Genomic DNA, 25,092 nt, shown 5'->3' on the forward strand with positions numbered 1-25,092 from the left:
CCCAACACAGCTGAGGTAGTAATGTCGTGCGTAATACAGGTGGGCTTCGGCCCACACTGCATGCCCCAGTCAGACGGGTTCTTTAGAAGTGTACAGAAGTATTAAAAACTCAGTGTGCACCTACAGCATGGGTGGCTCCCTGGAACCCACCGGCGGTACACAAAAATATCCCATTGCATTGCCCAACACAGCTGAGGTAACGTCAGCTGTAATGCAGGTGGGCTAAAAATTAATTTGATTACACTGTAGGCGAGGGCCCACAAAAATTGCTGTATCAACAGTACTAATGTACATCCCAAAAATTGGCCATGGCCAGCCAAGAGGGCAGGTGAAACCCATTAATCGCTTTGGTTAATGTGGCTTAAGTGGTAACTAGGCCTGGAGGCAGCCCAGTGTAACGAAAAATTGGTTCAAGTTAAAGTTCCAATGCTTTTAAGCGCATTGAAACTTATAAAAATTGTTCAGAAAAATTATTTGAGTGAGCCTTGTGGCCCTAAGAAAAATTGCCCGTTCAGCGTGATTACGTGAGGTTTCAGGAGGAGGAGCAGGAGGAGGAGGAGGAGGAATATTAGACACAGATTGATGAAGCAGAAATGTCCCCGTTTTGGATGGTGAGAGAGAACGTAGCTTCCATCCGCGGGTGCAGCCTACGTATTGCTTACGTATCGCTGCTGTCCGCTGGTGGAGAACAGAAGTCTGGCGAAATCCAGCCTTTGTTCATCTTGATGAGTGTTAGCCTGTCGGCACTGTCGGTTGACAAGCGGCTACGCTTATCTGTGATGATTCCCCCAGCCGCACTAAACACCCTCTCCGACAACACGCTAGCCGCAGGACAAGCAAGCACCTCAAGGGCATACAGGGCTAGTTCAGGCCACGTGTCCAGCTTCGACACCCAGTAGTTGTAGGGGGCAGAGGCGTCACCAAGGATGGTCGTGCGATCCGCTACGTACTCCCTCACCATCCTTTTGCAGTGCTCCCGCCGACTCAGCCGTGACTGGGGAGCGGTGACACAGTCTTGGTGGGGAGCCATAAAGCTGGCCAGGCCCTTAAAGACTGTTGCACTGCCTGGGATGTACATGCTGCTCGATCTACGCACATCCCCTGCAACATGGCCCTCGGAACTGCGCCTTCTGCCACTAGCGCTGTCGGCTGGGAATTTTACCATCAGCTTGTCCGCAAGGGTCCTGTGGTATAGCAACACTCTCGAACCCCTTTCCTCTTCGGGAATGAGAGTGGGCAGGTTCTCCTTATACCGTGGATCGAGCAGTGTGTACACCCAGTAATCCGTAGTGGCCAGAATGCGTGCAACGCGAGGGTCACGAGAAAGGCATCCTAACATGAAGTCAGCCATGTGTGCCAGGGTACCTGTACGCAACACATGGCTGTCTTCACTAGGAAGATCACTTTCAGGATCCTCCTCCTCCTCCTCCTCCTCAGGCCATACACGCTGAAAGGATGACAGGCAATCAGCCGGTGTACCGTCAGCAGCGGGCCAAGCTGTCTCTTCCCCCTCCTCCTCATGCTCCTCCTCCTCCTCCTGTACGCGCTGAGAAATAGACAGGAGGGTGCCCTGACTATCCAGCGGCATACTGTCTTCCCCCGCCCCCGTTTCCGAGCGCAAAGCAGCTGCCTTTATGGTTTGCAGGGAATTTCTCAAGATGCATAGCAGAGGAATGGTGACGCTAATGATTGTAGCATCGCCGCTCACCACCTGGGTAGACTCCTCAAAATTACCAAGGACATGGCAGATGTCTGCCAACCAGGCCCACTCTTCTGAAAGGAATTGAGGAGGCTGACTCCCACTGCGCCGCCCATGTTGGAGTTGGTATTCGACTATAGCTCTCCGTTGTTCATAGAGCCTGGCCAACATGTGGAGCGTAGAGTTCCACCGTGTGGGCACGTCGCACAGCAGTCGGTGCACTGGCAGCTTAAAGTGATGTTGCAGGGTGCGCAGGGTGGCAGCGTCCGTGTGGGACTTGCGGAAATGTGCGCAGAGCCGGCGCGCCTTTACGAGCAGGTCTGACAAGCGTGGGTAGCTTTTCAGAAACCGCTGAACCACCAAATTAAAGACGTGGGCCAGGCATGGCACGTGCGTGAGGCTGCCAAGCTGCAGAGCCGCCACCAGGTTACGGCCGTTGTCACACACGACCATGCCCGGTTGGAGGCTCAGCGGCGCAAGCCAGCGGTCGGTCTGCTGTGTCAGACCCTGCAGCAGTTCGTGGGCCGTGTGCCTCTTATCGCCTAAGCTGAGTAGTTTCAGCACGGCCTGCTGACGCTTGCCCACCGCTGTGCTGCCACACCGCGCGACACCGACTGCTGGCGACATGCTGCTGCTAACACATCTTGATTGTGAGACAGAGGAGGAGGAGGAGGAGGAGGGTGCTTTAGTGGAGGAAGCATACACCTCCGCAGATACCAGCACCGAGCTGGGGCCCGCAATTCTGGGGGTGGGTAGGACGTGAGCGGTCCCAGGCTCTGACTCTGTCCCAGCCTCCACTAAATTCACCCAATGTGCCGTCAGGGAGATGTAGTGGCCCTGCCCGCCTGTGCTTGTCCACGTGTCCGTAGTTAAGTGGACCGTGGCAGTAACCGCGTTGGTGAGGGCGCGCACAATGTTGCGGGAGACGTGGTCGTGCAGGGCTGGGACGGCACATCGGGAAAAGTAGTGGCGACTGGGAACTGAGTAGCGCGGGGCCGCCGCCTCCATGATACTTTTGAAGGACTCCGTTTCCACAACCCTATACGGCAGCATCTCAAGGCTGATGAATTTTGCGATGCGGACGGTTAACGTTTGAGCGTGCGGGTGCGTGGCGGCGTACTTGCGCTTGCGCTCGAACACTTGCGCAAGCGACGGCTGAACGGTGCGCTGAACTACACTGCTGGATGGGGCCGAGGACAGCGGAGATGAGGGTGTGGGTGCAGGCCATGAGGCGGTAGTGCCTGTGTCCTGAGAGGGGGGTTGCATCTCAGTGGCAGGTTGGGGCACAGGGGGAGAGGCAGGGGTGCAAACCGGAGACGGTGAACGGCCTTTGTCCCACCTTGCGGGGTGCTTGGCCATCATATGTCTGCGCATGGTGGTGGTGGTGAGGCTGTTGGTGTTGGCTCCCCGGCTGAGCTTTGCGCGACAAAGGTTGCACACCACTGTTCGTCGGTCGTCAGGCGTCTCTGTGAAAAACTGCCAGACCTTAGAGCACCTCGGCCTACGCAGGGTGGCATGGCGCGAGGGGGCGCTTTGGGAAACACTTGGTGGATTATTCGGTCTGGCCCTGCCTCTACCCCTGGCCACCGCACTGCCTCTTGCAACCTGCCCTGCTGATGCCCTTGACTCCCCCTCTGAAGACCTGTCCTCCTGAGTAAGCGTTGCACACCAGGTGGGGTCAGTCACCTCATCGTCCTGCTGCTCTTCCTCCGAATCCTCTGTGCGCTGCTCCCTGGGACTTACTGCCCTTACTACTACCTCACTGCAAGACAACTGTGTCTGATCGTCATCGTCCTCCTCACCCACAGAAAGTTGTTGAGACAGTTGGCGGAAGTCCCCAGCCTCTTCCCCCGGACCCCGGGAACTTTCGAATGGTTGGGCATCAGTGACGATAAACTCCTCTGGTGGGAGAGGAACCGCTGCTGCCCAATCTAAGCAGGGGCCCGAGAACAGTTCCTGGGAGTGTTCCCGCTCCTGAGCAGGTGTCATTGTAGTGGACTGAGGAGGCTGGGAGGAAGGAGGAGCAGCAGACAGAGGATTCGGATTGGCAGCAGTGGACGGCGCAGAACTGCGGGTAGACGATAGGTTGCTCGAAGCACTTTCTGCCATCCAGGACAGGACCTGCTCACACTGCTCATTTTCTAATAACCGTCTCCCGCGTGGACCCATTAATTGGGCGATGAATGTGGGGACGCCAGAAACGTGCCTCTCTCCTAATCGCGCAGCAGACAGCTGCGACACACCTGGATCAGGAGCTTGGCCTGTGCCCACACCCTCACTTGGCCCTCCGCGTCCTCGGCCACGTCCACGTCCACGTCCTCTAGGCTTACCCCTACCCCTCAGCATGCTGTATTACCAGTGATTAGATTTCCCAGGCAGGAAATAAATTGGCGCAAGACTGCAGGCCAAATATAATTTTTGCCCTTTTTGGAAAACGAAAGGCCCCACTGCCTCTAGTGAATGAATTATCTAAGTTTAATAACTGTGCTGTGTCCCTGCTTATGTGTCACAGAACGTGAGGGTAGCAGAGTTATTATAACTCTTGGAGAGCAGGTATTTTTTTTTCCCAATTAAGGAAAGCAAATGGCGAACCCAGCAGTAAAGCGTAGCTGGCTGCGTATGATTTAGCAATGTTTTTCACGCAGCTCACACGTCTACACAGGCGTAAGGACGGACACAGGCTGGACAAATAGATTTCTTTTCAGTTTTTTCCCACCAACAGGCAGCACTGCGTATATTCAATGAACCTGCGAAGTTTAATAACTGCGCTGTGTCCCTGCTTATGTGTCACAGAACGTGAGGGTAGCAGAGTTATTATAACTCTTGGAGAGCAGGTATTTTTTTTCCCAATTAAGGAAAGCAAATGGCGAACCCAGCAGTAAAGCGTAGCTGGCTGCGTATGATTTAGCAATGTTTTTCACGCAGCTCACACGTCTACACAGGCGTAAGGACGGACACAGGCTGGACAAATAGATTTCTTTTCAGTTTTTTCCCACCAACAGGCAGCACTGCGTATATTCAATGAACCTGCGAAGTTTAATAACTGCGCTGTGTCCCTGCTTATGTGTCACAGAACGTGAGGGTAGCAGAGTTATTATAACTCTTGGAGAGCAGGTATTTTTTTCCCCAATTAAGGAAAGCAAATGGCGAACCCAGCAGTAAAGCGTAGCTGGCTGCGTATGATTTAGCAATGTTTTTCACGCAGCTCACACGTCTCCACAGGCGTAAGGACGGACACAGGCTGGACAAATAGATTTGTTTTCAGTTTTTTCCCACCAACAGGCAGCACTGCGTATATTCAATGAACCTGCGAAGTTTAATAACTGCGCTGTGTCCCTGCTTATGTGTCACAGAACGTGAGGGTAGCAGAGTTATTATAACTCTTGGAGAGCAGGTATTTTTTTCCCCAATTAAGGAAAGCAAATGGCGAACCCAGCAGTAAAGCGTAGCTGGCTGCGTATGATTTAGCAATGTTTTTCACGCAGCTCACACGTCTACACAGGCGTAAGGACGGACACAGGCTGGACAAATAGATTTCTTTTCAGTTTTTTCCCACCAACAGGCAGCACTGCGTATATTCAATGAACCTGCGAAGTTTAATAACTGCGCTGTGTCCCTGCTTATGTGTCACAGAACGTGAGGGTAGCAGAGTTATTATAACTCTTGGAGAGCAGGTATTTTTTTTCCCAATTAAGGAAAGCAAATGGCGAACCCAGCAGTAAAGCGTAGCTGGCTGCGTATGATTTAGCAATGTTTTTCACGCAGCTCACACGTCTACACAGGCGTAAGGACGGACACAGGCTGGACAAATAGATTTGTTTTCAGTTTTTTCCCACCAACAGGCAGCACTGCGTATATTCAATGAACCTGCGAAGTTTAATAACTGCGCTGTGTCCCTGCTTATGTGTCACAGAACGTGAGGGTAGCAGAGTTATTATAACTCTTGGAGAGCAGGTATTTTTTTCCCCAATTAAGGAAAGCAAATGGCGAACCCAGCAGTAAAGCGTAGCTGGCTGCGTATGATTTAGCAATGTTTTTCACGCAGCTCACACGTCTACACAGGCGTAAGGACGGACACAGGCTGGACAAATAGATTTCTTTTCAGTTTTTTCCCACCAACAGGCAGCACTGCGTATATTCAATGAACCTGCGAAGTTTAATAACTGCGCTGTGTCCCTGCTTATGTGTCACAGAACGTGAGGGTAGCAGAGTTATTATAACTCTTGGAGAGCAGGTATTTTTTTTCCCAATTAAGGAAAGCAAATGGCGAACCCAGCAGTAAAGCGTAGCTGGCTGCGTATGATTTAGCAATGTTTTTCACGCAGCTCACACGTCTCCACAGGCGTAAGGACGGACACAGGCTGGACAAATAGATTTGTTTTCAGTTTTTTCCCACCAACAGGCAGCACTGCGTATATTCAATGAACCTGCGAAGTTTAATAACTGCGCTGTGTCCCTGCTTATGTGTCACAGAACGTGAGGGTAGCAGAGTTATTATAACTCTTGGAGAGCAGGTATTTTTTTCCCCAATTAAGGAAAGCAAATGGCGAACCCAGCAGTAAAGCGTAGCTGGCTGCGTATGATTTAGCAATGTTTTTCACGCAGCTCACACGTCTCCACAGGCGTAAGGACGGACACAGGCTGGACAAATAGATTTCTTTTCAGTTTTTTCCCACCAACAGGCAGCACTGCGTATATTCTATGAATAATAACTGTGTTGTGGCCCTGCCTATACAATTCTTTCCCTGCAGTATCAATGGAGGGTGCAATGCTCTGCAGAGGCGATTTTGAGAAGCCCAAAAAAAATGCAGCACAGCCAACAGCAGCCTGGACAGTACTGCACACGGATAAATATGGCCCTAGAAAGGACCGTTGAGGTTCTTGAAGGCTACACTCACTCCTAACACTCTCCCTGCCTATGCAGCACTTCTGTCCCTAATGCCAGGTGCAACGGTCTGCAGAGGCGATTTTGAGAAAGAAAAAAAAATCCCACTGCTAACAGCAGCCAACACACAGCTATCAGTGGCCCTAATAAGGACCTTTGGGGGGTCTTGAAGCCTACACTAACTACCAATTCTTTCCCTACAGCAGCTCCGGTACAAACAGCACTGTCCCTCATCTAACTCACACCGCATCTGAGGCGAGCCGCGGGAGGGGCCGACTTTTATATTAGGCGAACACCTGATCTCGCCAGCCACTCACAGCAGGGGGGTGGTATAGGGCTTAAACGTTGCAGGGGGAAGTTGTAATGCCTTCCCTGTCTTTCAATTGGCCAGAAAAGCGCGCTAACGTCTCAGGGAAGGAAGTGAAAGTAACCAGAACACCGCATGGTGTTCGTCACGAATAACGAACATCCCGAACACCCTAATATTCGCACGAATATCAAGCTCGGACGAACGCGTTCGCTCATCTCTAATAAACTGCAAAAAACATGCAAATATTATTGCATGAATATCTGTAACTGAAAATCTCTTCCATACATCTGAGCAACATTATTTTTATAGTATGAGTCTGGGTTCATTTACAGAGATTTCAGCGACAAATTTGTGTCCCCAATGTGCGCAAATATCCTTAGCTCCCCTCCAAAGCGCCAAACAGGGGAATTGAAGGAGACAGCACTTTCTGGTCTTGTGAAGTCATCTGGGGTAACATATAATCCTTCTCAGATAGTTAGCAGCTCTGAACAGGAGTTATGAGTCATGGAATCATGAGTTACATAAACCTTCTCAGAGTTACTTAGGGTGGTTTCACATCTGTGTCTGTCCCTCGGACTTTGTTTTTCATTTTTTTAAAATAAAAAAACTGAAGCAAACTGGACCCATAGAGAGCAATAACATTTTTTGTTCTCAGTTTGAGTTCAGTTTGACACAGTTCCATTCACTTTTAGTTTTTCTGAATGAAAAAAAGCATAGCTTGCAGCATTATTGTTGCCTCCCCCAAAAAAACAGAAAGCACCTTTCCTTTTTGTTTTTTGCATAAAAGTCAATGACAGATGGAAGCAAACTGAAGGGCTGCTGTCTGCCTTCAGTCTTGAAGGGATCCTTTTATCAGTACACTGCAAAAAAAAAACAATAGGTGACCTCAAAGGGACAGAGGGGGGGGGGGGGGGGGGAGAGAAAAAAGAAGAGAAGCCCAGGGAAGAGGAAAGGGAGGGAGAAGTTCAACAACCACCCACTATCCAGGAGCGTGTATTATGTGCATTATGTAGTGTATTGTGCCTGTTTGGAGAAAGGACTCTGGCAGACCTCCCAGAGTGAAACTTGTAGAGTGTGCAATGACCTGTATATCCAGTAAGCATAAGTTCTGCTTTAGTTTGTAATTAGTCCATATTCAGTTTAGCGCATGAACCTTGGTAATTTTTTGCACTATTCAAACTCCGCGCTATAGCGTGCGAGTTGGAAAAAAAAGGTGGAAGATAGGTACTGCCCTATCTTTCTCGCATGTAGTATAAGCTATGTGCGAGAAAGATAGGGCAAATCCTACCTTTTTTCGCCTGTACTATTAATCCCAATAGTGGAAATGAAACAATCGAAATCCCATTGTGCTGCCATGATTTTCATAGCTGCACAACGGAACAAAATCACGCTCATCTGTTTAAGCCCCTATACACAGTCTTTGTGATTTTTCTTCTCCCTTCAGACCACCATTTGTGTTTTCCTCCAATCTACAGTCTTTGTGATCTGTTTCTTAGGAAAACCTGGATGGATGCCCTCCCACACACTCCGATGCTCTGTATAAATCCTCTTCATCCTTTCTGTTGCTATCTCTTAAAACACTGAGAGAAGGAAATGGGAGAGTTGAGAAAGCCATTACAACCAGGACAAGTGTGCTGTCATATCTGTAGAGAAACACGAAAACATGAAATAGGGGCTAGGTACCATAACATCAACTGTTGGAAAAAGCAATGAAGGAAAATGGAGCAATAACAATGTCTGGGGAAAGAGGAACTGTCCAGTGCCTCTCCACCCCTTACATGCTCATCAGGACTCTAAAGAATAATACCCAGGATAAACTCAAAAATTTATTCCACAAATGCCTGCTCAGTATAGTTTATACTGAGTATAGTGTTGAGTATAGTATGATATTCAGAATTCTCATCACACTATATCTGTAGCTAGTGTAGACCAGATTTTAGCATTGTTAGCATGTAGCACATGGGCTTGAGCTGGCAATGCTGTAAAAAACTTGAATTTATCCCTTGTGTTATCCTCAGTAGTCCTGATTGGCATGTAGGCAGCAGTAGAGAGGTACTGGAGAGTTCTACCTCTCCTTCCATAGATGTAAGTGCTCCATTTTCCTTCTTTTGCGTTTTTCAGCATTTGAGGTTATCGTAATTAGCATCTATTCCTTGCTTTTCTTGTTTCTTTGATGTTTGAATGCTGTGGTAATCCATTTGGAAAGTGGCTGCTCTACCATGCTGCTAGCCCTACTAGGGAGGTTTATGCTTTTGTTTCCAGTCATGTGGAATTATTTGAAGGTTGTTTTGGATTCACTGTGTCATCCACCGAAGCCACAAACCCAGTGGGTCTATTTTTAGATTATTAATCCAATATTTATTTGGCATTGTATTGGATTTTTATACACATATATATATATATCTGTCAGATCTATGTCAAAAGTAGCAGCACAATAAGCTATGTGAAGGAGTTACACAGACTCTACAACATCAAAATGACGATGCTATGCAATTTTGAATGAAGACAATCTAATCAATCAATTAAATATTTGAAGAATAATAACAAAAATCTATGCAAATTTGGCCATGTCCTTTAAAGAAATTTGTTATAGTGATGTCTATTCTTTAAACACAGTTCATGATGTGTGTTCCATTTTTTTTCTCAACATACTGCAATTAGGCTCAATTCCTATGATATATAGTAAATATAATTTTCCTGAAAAAATATATACTGAACTGTATGTACAAAATTTCTACATCTGTATGACAATAAAGTTGTACAGCATACGTCTGTCACTGACTTTCATTGTACCATAGTATTGTCCTATTTGTGAAGGGCGCTGCTACGATGCACTCAACAAATGTCACCAAAACGTCACACCAAGACATTACAATGTCCATAATGGAAAAACTTACACACATATAATATCACCAAAACAAGGGAAACACAAAAGAGAGAATGTTCTTTCTAACCAACTATGGCTTGGTTGACCCTAACTAAATGCAAGCCAATTGTCCAGATAAGGACGGCCTCCTATTTCAAACCTAGGGGATCCAGCCTGGTCCTAGATGTAGAATAGGGAATGATACATAGTAAATGGTGATGCTAACAGGGCTAGGAAAAGGCACATATCTGACAGGAGTTCACACACCAAACACCTCAGACAGGAGAGAACAGGGTCACGATACAGGCATCCTGTAAACCTTCAGACGAAGATGGATTCAGGTTTCCACCAACAGATGGAGTGGATGGAAACATCCATCAACAGACAGAGTGGATTCAGGCGTTCACCAACAGATGGAGCAGATTCAGGCACCCTCCAATGAATGGAGGGGATTCAGGCATCCATCAATGGACAGAGGGGATTCAGACATCCATAAATGGATGGATGTGATTCAGGCATCCACCCACCAACAGACGGAAAGTTGACTGGACTTGACTCAGATGTCCTCCCACCAATGGATGAGTGGAACAAATAAGACTCAGATGTCCAACAACCATTCAGATGGGTGGCACAAATAAATAGGACTTTGGGGAAGACAGGACTCATGTCAAACATGGATAACACCAGACAAACAGACAAAAGGTCTATGCAGCATACATGCACACAGAGGAATAAACAGTACCCATGTGAAAGTTGGACCATAATAAATACACATTGGTTATCACTGATTAGCCAGCTAGGAGAAAAACGTCCCAGTTGACCGATCAGTCCACACACTACATGAGATATTGAAACAGGAAAGAGAAGAAGGGAATATTAAACACTGAGGGATTCCAGACAGATGACTCCCAAGGGAGCCTCTACAGTGACAGGAAAGAGGAATTCAACAGCACACAAGGTACAGTCATGTAGATCAGGCTGATGTAGAGACGTCACCCCAGTTCCATTTCCTGATTGCAGCTTGCATGATGCAACAAGTACATTATTGATAGCCTGACAAGCAAGAAACAGTATCTAGATCATTGTTTCCCAAACTCAGTCCTCAGGGACCCCCAGCAGGTCATGTTTTCAGGATATTCTATAGTAAGTACACCTGTGGCAATGTCTGAGGCACTGACAATAATTACATCACCTGTGCAATACTAAGAAAATCCAGAAAACATGACCTGTTGGTGGTCCCTGAGGACTGGAGTTTGGGAAACACTGATCCAGATGGTAACCTGCCAGATGCATGTCAGGTGCACAGTTATGGCATAGGTATGCCTCATAGAAACTTATGAATACATTACGGCATACATTTGGATGCTTTTTATTTGTCTACAGAAAACAAATATTATTATGCGCTTCAAAATGTGATTTGAATAGAGCCTCAATATGTTAGTAAACTGTATATGTATATTTAAACATTAATAAAACATTACCAAAACAGAGTTACATGTTAGTGCTAATTGTTGACTAGTACAATATGTACACCCTTCTACAATGCAGATTTTATTATATTAAAATATATATTATATTTTGGTATTTTCTGGTGTCCAGATTGATTTTCTTTATGTTCTTTATTAAACAATTAACATTTTCAACATTGCAAAGTACATCATCCAGCAAAATCACAGTATTGCATTGAAAGTAAAATCAAAATGTTCTCAAAGAGAGGATTAACTATATGAGATCCAGATGTTGCATTCATCCTATGGTGTTCCAAAGGCCCTTCTGGTCCATAAGAGGAGACCAGTATTATACATCAATTCTGATAGCTACAGATTTTGCAATGGAGCCAGAGAACTTCGAGTTATGCCTCCGCTGTCACATGCTTTGAATAAAAGGCTTTTGTGAAACATTAACATTGTAAAAAAAAAAGGTTTTATTGCTAACAAATGGAGTAGTCCACACAGCAGATTACTTGCCATTATGCAAGGTTGTTCCTTAACAATTATTATGACATAATGTTCTTGGCAAAGAAGAAATCAGAAATGCATCAGATGGATAAACAAATAACCAGCTATTCATTATTATATCAAATATGGAAATGCACAATATAAAACATGGCATTCAAAGTATTACCAAAGGGACCCTAAAGTCTTTATATAGGCTTAAAATATAGAATGACTTCCTAGCAAGATGATTTTAATTAAAACACAACTTGTGTCAAGTTCTAAAAAGGCTAAAATCGCATGAACTAGTTCAGTATTACTTTTCAATGAGAAGTTCCAATACCTGAGTACATCTGTGGGCTTGACATACAATTATGGTTATGAAAGTAACAGAACAAAGAGGTCTGAGTAGATTAAGATTACATGTAAGAAAAAAAAAGAAAACTAGAATGTGAATTAAAACTATACATATAGTTGGAATTTATAGCCCAGAATATTAGCATTATCTGCTTTTTTTTAAACATGCTACACTACAACATATGTATCCATGCTGAAATGTTACATAAATAATGGTCTAGTGAACATGGTCTATAGTGTCTCATATTTATATAGGAACTGACATTTTTGTACAGAGAAATTCTGTATGAAAACTAATGCAGGCAAGATCTGGAGGCGGTACCCATTACAACCAATCAGGTGTCAGCTTTTATTTTGTCTGTAAATCAAAGCAGATATCCGATTGGTTGCAGTGGGCAATACCTTCACTTTTTGTCTGCACTAGTTTTCTTACATGATGCCCAGTGTGGCTTCCATTTGTGTGCAATCACTTATACCATAGCCTTACATTATTACCAATACTTTGTGTCTTCTCTATACTGCCTTTTTGTGCATCTTACAAAGTGTTATTCTGATGGAATATATGTTTGAAGTGTTTGCAGATGCTGCCTGCTGCATATATTAGACTACTTTCAGTAACTTAAAAAAATGTTTTGTACTCCATACTAGACCACCATTAATATGCTATATATATTTACATTTAATATTCAGCATTATCTCCCATCAAGGGATAGTTTTTAGTATTTTTATCTTTTTTTTTCAAGTTTTGCTATACATTTATTAAAATATTGCTTCAGCTAAAATTATGTTTTTGCCTTATTTCCTAGATCTTTAGACTTGAATCACATGCATTTAACCTGGTACGATTTCTTAGGATTCATGTCTCAGTATTTATACATTTTATTAAAATTTCTTTAACCTGAATGCATTGTAATGAATCATCAGCTTGGCAACCACTGCTTTAACAAAAGCTTCCTTTTTATAGCTCAATATCTGAAGCCATGCGGAGACAGTTGTGGAGCTCCTGAGGGAAGTCAGCTCGGGTGATATTGTTTCCGTCCAAGCGCAGATGTTTAATTCGAGAGTAATCCAGTGGTCCAATAATCTTACAAAAGCTGCTCACATCAAATTCTGCAACATAAGAAATTGCATCAGATGCATCACAGTAATTTATCAATAACTACTGTAGTTGTCTAGCAACATTTCAAGTGAATTCGTCCTTTTGTGCTAAGTGTTTATAGCTTAATCACTATTGGATGCCCCTCAATTCAGAGAACCTGATGAGGTCTAATAAACCGGTTGCTGTTCTATAACAAACATCAAACATTTGTGTCTTTCAGGTATAGACTTTGTTTCCTATTCATACACTTTGGAACCTGTCAGTTGGGGAGGTAGAATGTAAAAGTTTACCGGTATATCTTAGAACTTTCTATTTAGTTTGAACAGTCACACTAATTCTTAATGTACTTTAAGGAACATCTCATATGCAGAATATTTATCTCCAACGTTTCTACTTGTACTTGAGTTTGTAGCATTACTGTTCTGACATATTTAGAACAATAGGGTTGTTAGGGGTAATAGTTCTGCATTTTGTGAACAGGGTGATAAAAACATAAATAGTATTACCCAAAGGCAGAAGGGGTCATAGAATTTGGGGACTAGGTGAAAACGAGGCCACAACAAGCCACTCTGTGTTGGCCAAGGTTGTTAGATACAAGGTGAACAAAATCCTATTTATGCCATTGACGCTACCTTGACTTTTATCTCTTGGATGCAACTTATGTTATTCATTTGTTCACACGTTCAACTAATCATAGCACAGAATTAGGCAATTAAAGTAGAAACTAGAGAAGCCAGTAGGCAAGATAAATACAAAATGAACATTTCAGAAAGTAAGATTTACCTGTTAGAACAGATCATTGCATATGACAATCTAATACTGAAATATTGATTTTCCATTTACGATACCTAAATTATTTTCTGAAATAATTTGGCATTATTCGACCCTATTATATTTTAAAAGGGCTGAATGAAGTTTCCTTCCCTTGACAGCCATCAGAATACAAGACTAGAGTACATGATGTGAGTTTTATTTTGTTATTTTACTTCATTGTTGCATTCTTTTTGCATATGTAAGATACTAATAGTAAAGGTTATTTATACATGATGGACCCTGTGATAAATATATGCAAAATAAAATGTTAATGTATTAGCTAGTGCACAGTACTTTTAGGCATTTTTGGTACTTGTGATAAAAGTGAAAAGGCGCCATACACAACTGCACAAATGTAATTCCTTAAGTCTGAGAAGGGTACCCCATGAATGGTTCAGTCTTGGACTAGAAACAAAAATCATTTGCTTTTCTGTTGACCGCTTGTTCAAACATGCACAATCTACAATCTCAACAGTTTACTGCTATATTTAAAAAGAAATCTTATTTTTACAAATTGGATAGTAAAGTTGGTTTACGAGGGAGAAGGTAGTAGATTTGGGTAATTTTTGGCAAAAAGGGCTAAAATAGCTGAACACATTTAGAGGTTAAATTCTAATATACTTGGTATTAAAATGTAGTCCATGCGCTCCATGTAAGTTGTCCCATACATATAGAAAGGATATGCTCTATAGTAACATAGTAACATAGTATGTAAGGCTGAATAAAGACATTGTCCATCTAGTCCAGCTTGTCTATCCTACTTTGTTGATCCAGAGGAAGGCAAAAAACCCCAAGGCCAGAAACCAATTAGCCCTTTTGGGGAAAAAATTCCTTCCCGACTCCCTAATGGCAATCAGACTGCTACATGCAACCATAGAGATTGCATCCACCCAACTTATATTATCAGGAAGTCTGGGCTCTAGCTATAATATGTTTTAACTTTTTACAAACAAAATGTAAAACATTCAAACCCATTGAATAAACTTGATGTAAAAGCAGAGCATCAGAACATTTATGAACAAGTACTATAAGAAAAAGTCTTCACAAAACTAAATTGAATGTTGTAATATTGACAAACTTTCCAAGGAACATCTACTTCTATATCATAGAAGTCACATGTTTTCAAGTCAAACCTTTGCCTACATTCATCTTAATATGAACTACAAACATCAACTCACTCTGAATCTTGTTGACTTGCAGGTAGAGGTTTTCCAGGCCTTCATTCACAGCTGGAATTTTTTCAAGTAAATTAAAAGAGAGGTCCAGCTCAACAAGGGATGAGACATTAAAGGCACTGCCAGGTACCCCAGAATCTTTCAGATCGTTGTGGGACAGGCGGAGATACTGGAGAGCTTTGAAATTTTGAAAGTATGCCTCTGGGATATTGCCAATCTTATTGTTGTCAAAATAAAGGAAACCTATACTTGGTGGAAGTCCAGTAGGTAGCTTTGTCATCTCATTATAGCTTAGGTCGAGGTACAACAGTGATTTAGCACCTTTAAATGCACCAGAGATGGAATCCTCTTTCAGAGCATTGTGCTCCAAGTGTACAATAGTAAGATTCTCCAAACCTTCTAAAATGTTAGATGCAATCTTGGCGATTTTATTGTTGGTTGCATACAAGTCAGTCATTGTCTTTGGCAGTGGTCCCACAAGCTCAGTAAGGTTGTTATAACTTATGTACAATTTCTGTAGCTCCTTCAACTTGGAAAATGCACCTTTCTTAATGTTAGCATTGCTTAAGTGATTATGGTCTAATACAAGCCATTTCAGATCAGTGACATTTTTGAATGTGTCATCATCTATACCCTCAATCATGTTGTTTTGCAAATACAAGTACTGAATTCCAGTAGGAATTATTGGCATTTGTTTTAATTTAAGGTTATCACAATACATAGCTGAAGGATAATTATATGGACAATTGCATTCCGGTGCACAATTAGGACCAGAGGGTCCAAGTGCTAAATTTGAGGGGTAATCATCTGGTACACCATAGTCATAATCATACTGGGGGTATACACTGCCAATAATTAGCAGTACAAGTAAGGGAATTATTTGCAGATGCATATCTATAATTTACTGTATTGTACCTGAAAGAAGAGAAAGGAAAGAAATGATTAACTGAATTATTCTATTATATTAATCACTTTCACATAAGATGATGACTCAATGTTGTTCTATTCCATTATTTATTTTTTCCTCAATATGCAGAATATTTATTTGCATTCAATTATCTCTTCTACAATTAAATATTTAATGGAATTTCTTTGCAAAAGACATCATAAGTTAGAAAAGACACATTTGGACATTGTTATGTACTTGTACATAGTGTTATGCAGTTGATGTGTCCTAACAATAAAGATCATGCAGATACAGATATGGCATATGTTATTAAACAGCTATTGCCCACTCTATATACAAGACACACATTGAAAAATAAGGGAATCCCTATAGATATCCTAGCAACATCAAACTGGAGGGTCTGATAGCTAAGTACCCATCCCAAGTCTCCATAGGCAGACTATAAGAATGGTGCCATTGAACATGTCAACTGTTCCTTCTCAATCAAATAGGTAAAGTAGGCATTCAGTTTCAAAGAGTATGCTTACTAAAAGGTCATCATTGTAACATGCTTGGCTATATGTAATATACTATTAATAGGGTATCTAACAGGTGTAAATTAAAATGATCTGTCCCATCCCATTTATCTTAAATGTGGTTTAGAATAAACAATCCAATTGATGATTGCTGATCTCACACACAAGAAGAACACATTAAAATCATGTGTCTTAATTGTCTTCCATGCCATTTCAGGCTTGATGTATTTTCCTATATTTGACATATATTGCAGGAATACAGATTCATAACATTAATATTAGAGCACTAGAACAATACTTATTCATTTGTTTCCACATGAACACTAAACGTTGTCTTCCAATGGATAAATATCCAATGGTGTTGATTAAAAAAAGCCAATTCAGGTAGAGGAACTTAATTGAGGCAGCAGGAAGCTAAAACGTCCCACCTTGTAGGCGGGGTATAAATGGATTTAATTACAGATGTTGGTGCTCCAAGCATTTAGGTGACATTTTCTTTAGCCAGGAGAAGAACGAGAGGTGATATACCTCTGTATATTGTATCAGTTTAAAAATGCCAAATTTTTTATTCTCATTGTATTCGTTATTGATGATTTTATATTGCTGCATGGTATTTTCCAGCCGCAATATGCGCATACTTTTGTTACTCATCATATGAAGAAATTTCATAAAAGCTTGCATGAGTGGGCATAGCAATGATCCTAATAGATGTACTAATTGGTGTACTCTTGCAAACTCATGTGATTGCAGTCAGTCAGCATCTCCATGGAGCATTTGGCTGCATTCACACAATACTCTCTGGTGCAGTTTTTGCAAAACAAGGATTGAATCCATAAAAAGAAGAGAACAAGTGTTTCTTTTATACTTATACAGTTTTTCACATCCACACATGGTTTTGCCTAAAGAGAGTATTTAAGATCATCACTGCAGTGTCTGAGCGTTGAAATGGAAAATATTTTCAAATGTTCAGTTCGAAGGCACAATAATATACTATTAGGCTTCTCAAACCTATCATGCTTATAACTGTAGCCCCTTACAAAGCCATTTATTCAGGTCTTTGATGCTGTGCAAACCGAAAATCTGACTTGTGAAAAGTAAAGTCAAATGAAACTTCTTCAGAAATACAATTCAACTTGTATCATTTGCATTTCATTAATGTATTTCTGCTTATTTGAATACATTACTTCCAAAGCTTCTTACCTTACTGTTCACATTCAATGATTGAGTAATTGAAGCAACAGTAACAACCAAAGACTACAGTCAACAATCTCTCAACAATACATTCCAGTAACGTATTCAGCAGGAAATCATTGAGGATGATTGCTAATTTCATACATTATAGATGCATTCCAGATGAAATATAACTTATTCATTTTTTAAGAAAAGAAAGAAAGCTACTGAAATGGGTTCTGCTGTCTGCTTGTGTCCGGTATATTTGACATAAAATGTAAAAGCAAACTGAAAAGAAATGCAAAGTCAATGTCTGAGTTCAATACGATGCTATAACAAGCAGTATAGCAAACACATAAATTGTGATCTGTATCTATTAAACTTACACAGATGTTAACAGAAAGAAATACTTCAGCAAGGGGATAAGATTATAATGTATTTGCATAAAATAGATCCCATTATGCTAAATGTTGTGTAATGTATAGTAGATAGAGTGGTTAAAGTTAAAAGAAAATTGAACTAAGTATTGTACAAATCAGTTTTGGCAGAGTCCTTCTAAACATAATAGTGAACATCACCTACCTCTTTCTTTGATGCTGCTCTCTTTAATTCCCCACGCAGATTAAAAAAGAGACTGAATCAAATATCATGTGCTGTAAACAGTGTCAGGAGAGAACTGCCTGCCAGAACCACTGTAATACAGAGCTGCAAAAAGAAAAGAGGGAAGAAAAAAAAAAAGAAACAGTCACACTGCTCTTATGTCATCATGGTGTGCTTGTGGTGTGGCATGTGAAATTATTGCTTTCTGAGCAAGTACAGGTGGAAGGCTATCAAAGCACAGCCCATAAGTAGTAACTGAGAAAGAAAAAACTCAACACAGACAATTTGTTTTAACTTTTATAATTTATATTTGCTCTTTGGAAGCAGATTAAGCTACAACGGAAAAAAGTCTACAGAACATTACCACAATTTCCAGCTCTGGAACACAAAGTCGGTTTGGTCAAACATTTGTATTTGATTTCATAGATATATTTCAGATTGTTGTCTCACAAGAAATGTTATGCTCTGTACTCATAATTTAAACAATACCGTACTTTAGTGCAGTGGGTGCAGAATAGCTTTACCAATACTAATCTAATGCAGTTTAAACTTAGTCCAATCATGTAGTGTTTGTGTAGTGAGTAATTGATGTCTCTGTAAGTGTGATCCTTACTAAAGGTTTATGAAACAGCAAAATAACCAGTTGGGTTAAATATTCTTGTATTTGCAGTAAGTTGCTCATGTCCAGGGGTAAACCTTGGTAAGTCAAAAGAGCCATTGTTTTCTAAAGAATGCAAAAGAAAGCACTATACCCTGGATCGGTCATATACAAAGCAAGATAATATGTGGCCGTTTATGAAAATGGACTGCTTCCTATAGAAATAACCATTATTGTAGATGTTTTGTGTTCAAATGTTCAGTAAAGAAAGAACAATGGGGAGCATAGTGGCTCAGTGGTGTTCATTGTTGCCTTTTGGTACTGAGGTCTTTTGTTCAAATCCAGGGCAGCCTCTATAGTATATGGACTTTGTATGATTTTCCCTTCTTTGTGTTGAATTTCTCAAGGTACCTTAGTTTTCTTCCACACTTCCAAAGCAGTGTTATGCAGTCCTAAGCTCTCACTCACTCACAACCTGAAAGTTGCAGGTTCAATCCCTGCATGGTTCAGGTAGCCAGCTCAAGGTTGACTCAGCAAAATGGGTACCCAGCTTGCTGGGGGTAAAGATGACTGGGGAAGACAATGGCAAACCACCCTGCCAAAATGTCACAATGTGACGTCACCCTAGGAGTCGGTCACGACTCAGTGCTTGCACCAATGTGACGTCACCCTAGGAGTCAGTCACGACTCGGTGCTTGCACCAGGGGACTTTACCTTATTTTTAGGTTGACAACATATTGTGTTTGTATTGGATCAAGTTATAGCTTCACTTTCTCCTGGTTAACATACAGGGAGTGTACAAAAGTCTAGAAACATCACAACCTTACACAATGATCGTCTGTCTCTGTCACTCAACACACATTTCCATCCACACTGGTGTTTGCCGGATGCATTTTTTTCCAGTCTTACTGTATGTGGTCATAATCTTAGATAGTGTGCCTTGTGATACAAAAAAAAAAAAACTTACGCTACCTTTCTTACAGAAGCACCCACCCTATGGGCCCCAACAATTGTGTCTCATGTTAGAATTCCGTCAGCTCTCCAATGATTCCCCCACAACTGCGCAGAACGACAAATGACATTTACCACATGTTGACGCTGTATTGCATCACACAACAACTACAGCACCGCCTAATAACTCAACTGTAGTACACATGTGTGGATCCCGGATCCTTAGGAGGGATTTTTATCATTAGCACTGAGCTGCCCTTTTGATACAGGTAAAATTTACTAGTAGTCTTGTGAAATAAGATTTATAATCCCATGTAAATTAAGGCTGCTTCGTACAATGTTTCCATATTTTTGTCCACCCCCTGTAGGTGAGACCTTGAGTTGAGTGTGTTATTTACAAGAGTGGGAATAGAAGATAATAACAGAATAAAAGCAGCAGAACAAAAAGCCACTTGGAAAGCCAATTCTGTCTTGCTCATCCTTTTTGTCAGTGACCCTGCTTCATTTCTGAGGGATTGTTCACCTGATCTTCAGAAAGAAACTGTGCTAGTATTTCGCCTGAGTTCCAGAATACTAACGGCGAAATTAATGTTTCTTTTAGATTGTAAGGTCATGTGATGAAGGAATAATAGACCAATTTCCACCATGTTCAATGTTTACAATAAAGAGGCCTTAAAAAGAATCCAATACAATAAATATTGAATAAAAAAGTTAGAATTATTGCCAATTAACTTTACATCTTTAATAGGCGCTAAAAAAAAAAATCACACATTGCGAGTAGAAAAGAATCATGTGACCAGGTGCATTTGCATTCACGTGTCCTATCTTTTACAGATGCAATTTTTTAGCGCTTCTAAAAAACATACATGTGACCATTTTTATTGGAAAGCATTGGTTCTAATAGGAGCGATTTTTTAGCGCGCCTATACAAAAAATTCGCTGGTCTGACCGCGACCACACAGTCAAAGATTTCAAAGTGATCACTTTATAATAAGTAAAGGTTTCTAATGAGAGCTAAAATATTAAGGAGCTTAATTTTTAAGACTAATGAATACACTCTAGTGAATGCACTTTATACGTTTAGTTGTACATGTGTGCCTCATCTTTAAATTGTCTTTTCCAAAAGTCTGACTTCAATCAGTTCTGTGCTGACTGTAGTGCTTTCCATGGAATCTTTTCAAGAATGTACGGCTGTGATGTGGAGATGATTTCCAGCTCAGATAACGCTCCTGACCCCTTCACTCTTTGTTGGATCCAAGTGCTAAACACTAACATGTGAAAAATGATCTGTCACATCACCTACTATATGGGAGTAAAAACTGTCACCTCAGGCGATACGTTTATCTATAACTGTGCAAACTAATTAGTTAAGAGGGCAATTAAATAGTTGACAAAACAATTGAAAATTACTGATACACGCTAAATAACTATGGCTTAATGTTTTACCTTGCAATTAACACTTGCTATTCAGATCAGTGTCCAAACTAAAATGTCCAGGAGAAGGAGGACAAATAGTTTTTGATTTGACTCAGCAAACAGCAGCTGTATGCTATTGTAGGAATTATACTGGAGGGTTTCTGGTAAGCACTGACTTTACAAGCTGATACTTGTCACACCTTCATAGCATATCATGTTATTATTGCATTTTGCAGTACAAATCAAACACTATATATATATATATATATATATATATATATATACATTCCAATTCTATCCGTTCAGTCATGTCTGACTCTTGGATACTCTGTAGGCCAGGCCTCTCCATGCTTCATTATTCTCTGCAGCTGCTTTCAGTTGCTTGATGTCCATTCCTGTGTCCTTCCTGATGGTGTCCAGCCATCGTGTCTTTTGTCTTCCCTGCTCCTTTAACCACTGACCATTCCAAGTAGCATCTCTTTTATTCAAGCAAATTTGCCCTCATTATGAGTCTTAAGCAAGATAGTCTCTGTCTCGTTGCGTCACCCTACCTGTCTAGGGGATTCATAGAAGTTTTCTACAACACCACAGCTTGAAAGCATCATTTTTTCTTGTATCTGCTATCTTCACTGTCCACATCTCACAGCCATGTGGTGCAATCAGGAAGGCTGTGGCTGTAATTAACCTTCATTTGATTGTGACTGAGACATCCTTGCACTTCCATATTGGGTCCATGCTCACCATGGCTGTACACCCCAGTGGTAATCAACTCTTTATCTCACTTGTTGAGCTGCCATTATGATCGACGAGGGAGCCAAGTAATACAAAACTATTAACTACTTCGATTTCCTCATTGTTGACCTGTACGTGGACATTCTTGTTGGCAGTAGTCATGATATATTTATTTATTTTACCATAATATTCTCAAATAAGGTCAACCTAGACAATTTCGGGAGAGAGGTTGAACCAGTTATTCTCACTCTGTAGGAAACGTTGTGAGAAGGAGCGGAGTCACTTTTTGTCATACTTACTGTGTGGCAACAGAGTCTTACCTTTGTGACTTGTGATAAATGATAAGACAAGGAGGCAGATTTACTTAACATTGATTTTATGAGCAAGAGTTAAAATCCACCTCAGGGTCTGGCAGCCTGATGGAGAGTCTAAACCCAAAATGTTGCATATGGCTACGACGTGAGGTGCTAGACCTAGATGCTGTGGGATTGGGCAACACTTGCCTGAGAGAGCGAACTTGAGAAAGGGAGATACTGATGCTAGATACCTGGTGGATATAAGACCATGGTGTAAGACTTTGTGAGGCAGCATAGTCTTGGCTGAGATCTCTGTATTCAGTGTTCTACTTTTTTGGTTATTTTACAATGTTATAGGCGCACTCTGGGTTTTTTTTTATTTTGGGGAAATCTAGTCACAATATCGGTGACCTCTGCTGTGAAGAATCCAGTTTTGCAGCTCTTCCGTACTGTGTATTTTGCACTTTTTCTTTTAAGCTTCAGGTTACATGATCATTACTTGAACTTTTGTTTTGTATCTCGTAGTTAATGGGTCAGCTTTATGCTAACTGTCATAAAGAAAAAACTGTCTTTTTTGTCCATAGTAACCAATCACAGAACAGCTTTCATTTTGAAGACCAAAATATAAAATGAAAGCTGATCTGTGATTAAATATTATGGGCAAGAAAGACAGTTCTTCTTTAAAACAGTTGACATAAAGTAGGTCAATTAACAGCGGCACATGGAGTGCTGGTCATGTGACCTGGAGGCCAGAAGACAAGCATAAAATACACAGCCTGAAGGGGATGAGCTATACAATTGGAGTCTTCACAGCAGAGGTCACTGATATTGTGATGGATTGTTCCAAAATAGAAAATGGAGTGCTACTGTATGATGTTGTTCTACATTATGTTTACTGAAAAGCCAAAATTGTTATACCTCATTTGAGTCTTGAAACCAATATGCATATTTTGTCTCTTAAATGGACAGAAACTAAAAAGCTCTGTGTGCCCTTGTATCTGTACTTGTGTTCATTAATACTGAGCTGCTTGGATTTCATGTGACCTGTGATTGTCTATTTTTAAAGGGGAACCTCATAAGGGAAGATGCCACCAATGTTAGACCCTCAATGCTGGCTCCTCTGCCCAACTGACCAATATGAAATACACTGCAAAGGCAGAGTTACACTGGTGGTCTACCTGTGATTATTTAGAGCAGCGTTTCTGAACTGCAGTCCTCAAGTACCCCAAACAGGTTATTTCAGGATATCTGATAGAGAGAACACCTGATTACTGACCATGATTGTGCAATACTAAGGTTGTATTCCCACGCAGCAAAAATTGCTTGTGGCTGAGACTCCACCTAGCCGCAGCCAATGGGTGCACGATCTTGCCAATAAAGTCAAGCATTTTTCGCTGCGTGGAGATGCAGCCAAATAATTCCTTAAATCATTACAAGCTGTGGTTAGTTGGGGATTAAAGTTAAAACATTGATCTAGTGCAGCAAAAGTAATATACCCTGAAATCATAGTTGTTGCAGCATTTGCAATGTATTTCCACACAGTAAATATTTGAGCAATTTTATGCCTCAGTTGGCTGAACTATATTTTCCAAAGCTTTAGAGCTTAATGGATTACTTGCAATAGTAAGTTTTTGAAAGTGAAATAACTTAGTATTTCGCTAAAACAAAAACTGTACTAGAATTAATCAAAGAAAATCATTTATCAAGAATAAGTTAAAAGCAGATGGAAAAGAAGGAGAATCCCCAATAATGGATGAGTATCATGTAGTTGGGGCTCCCTGGGGATGGAGGGAAAGAAGAATCTCCCCAATGGTGTAAACTAGTCCTTGGTGGGGAAATTCAAATTTAGCTAACCGAGGTGAACACCACACCTGTAAGGGTGGGCATGTTAATAGTGGAAGTGTCAAAGATAAAAATTTACTGGAGGTAGGGCACAAACTGCTAGTATATAAAAAAAATCCAAATCCAAAGGATTATTATTATAGATGAGCGAGTATACTCGCTAAAGGCAATTGCTTGAGCGAGCATTGCCTTTAGCGAGTATCTCCCCCGCTCGAGACTGCAGGTTCGGGTGCCGGCACAGGGGAGTGGTGAGTAGCGGCTGTCAGCAGGAGGGAGCGGGGGGAGAGAGGGAGAGAGAGATCTTCCCTCCGTTCCGCCCCGCTCTCCCCCCGCAGCTCCGTGCCCGCTGACGACACCCGAACCTGCAGTCTCGAGCGGGGGAGATACTCGCTAAAGGCAATGCTCGCTCGAGCCATTGCCTTTAGCAAGTATACTCGCTCATCTCTAATTATTATGTGACTTCTTTGTTAATTGGTAGTACCGGCATAAGACACATATTTCAAGGCATTAATGCCTCTTCTTTATTAGTGATGGGGACACATTTTGCCAGCAGTGGCTGCTGCAAAGGATTGGTGGCCGGTGATGCCCAGCAGGTAGATTGATGGATGCAGAAGTCAGGCTGTCCTGGTGCGTTGGTCATGTGGAGGTTCTTTCGTCAGAGCTCCACAGATTGTGGGTGGAGGGTGGAGGGAGGGTGGCTGTGATCTCCCCTACTCATAATTCACAGTGTTACTATCAAACTGGGAGACTAATTTTAGCTTTCCCCAACTTACGCCATACACATACAGTGAAAGCCAGAAAGTATTGTATGAAGCTGGCTATATTATACAGCTGAGACCTGCCTGCAGAAAGGAATTTAAGAGATAACTCCAATTCAAGCTGTTCAACCAATTAGTTACCATGGTCAATATTGATTGCATCATCTAT

General features: G+C 41.8%; 1 protein-coding gene across 1 annotated transcript; it reads right to left on the minus strand.

Moving 5' to 3' along the window:
* Nucleotides 1-11,360: 11,360 nt before the first annotated feature.
* LUM (lumican) lies at nucleotides 11,361-18,501 on the minus strand. Its single transcript, XM_066591509.1, has 3 exons — nucleotides 18,313-18,501; nucleotides 15,142-16,053; nucleotides 11,361-13,161 (listed from the first exon to the last, which is right to left on the minus strand). The coding sequence occupies exons 2-3, from the start codon at nucleotides 16,028-16,030 to the stop codon at nucleotides 13,010-13,012; spliced, it is 1,041 nt and encodes a 346-aa protein (XP_066447606.1). The 5' UTR covers nucleotides 16,031-16,053; nucleotides 18,313-18,501; the 3' UTR covers nucleotides 11,361-13,009.
* Nucleotides 18,502-25,092: the final 6,591 nt, after the last annotated feature.

This window comes from Eleutherodactylus coqui, chromosome 2, assembly GCF_035609145.1.
Source record: "Eleutherodactylus coqui strain aEleCoq1 chromosome 2, aEleCoq1.hap1, whole genome shotgun sequence".
NCBI lineage: Eukaryota > Metazoa > Chordata > Amphibia > Anura > Eleutherodactylidae > Eleutherodactylus > Eleutherodactylus coqui.

What these genes read in the sequence shown, in the direction of transcription:
- LUM (XM_066591509.1), bottom strand. Translation starts at nt 16,030, where the DNA reads ATGCATCTGCAAATAATTCCCTTACTTGTACTGCTAATTATTGGCAGT. An exon ending in GCAAGTCAACAAGATTCAGA is followed by an intron (nt 13,162 to 15,141) that starts GTGAGTTGATGT and finishes CTTATGTTGCAG; the next exon opens with AATTTGATGTGAGCAGCTTT.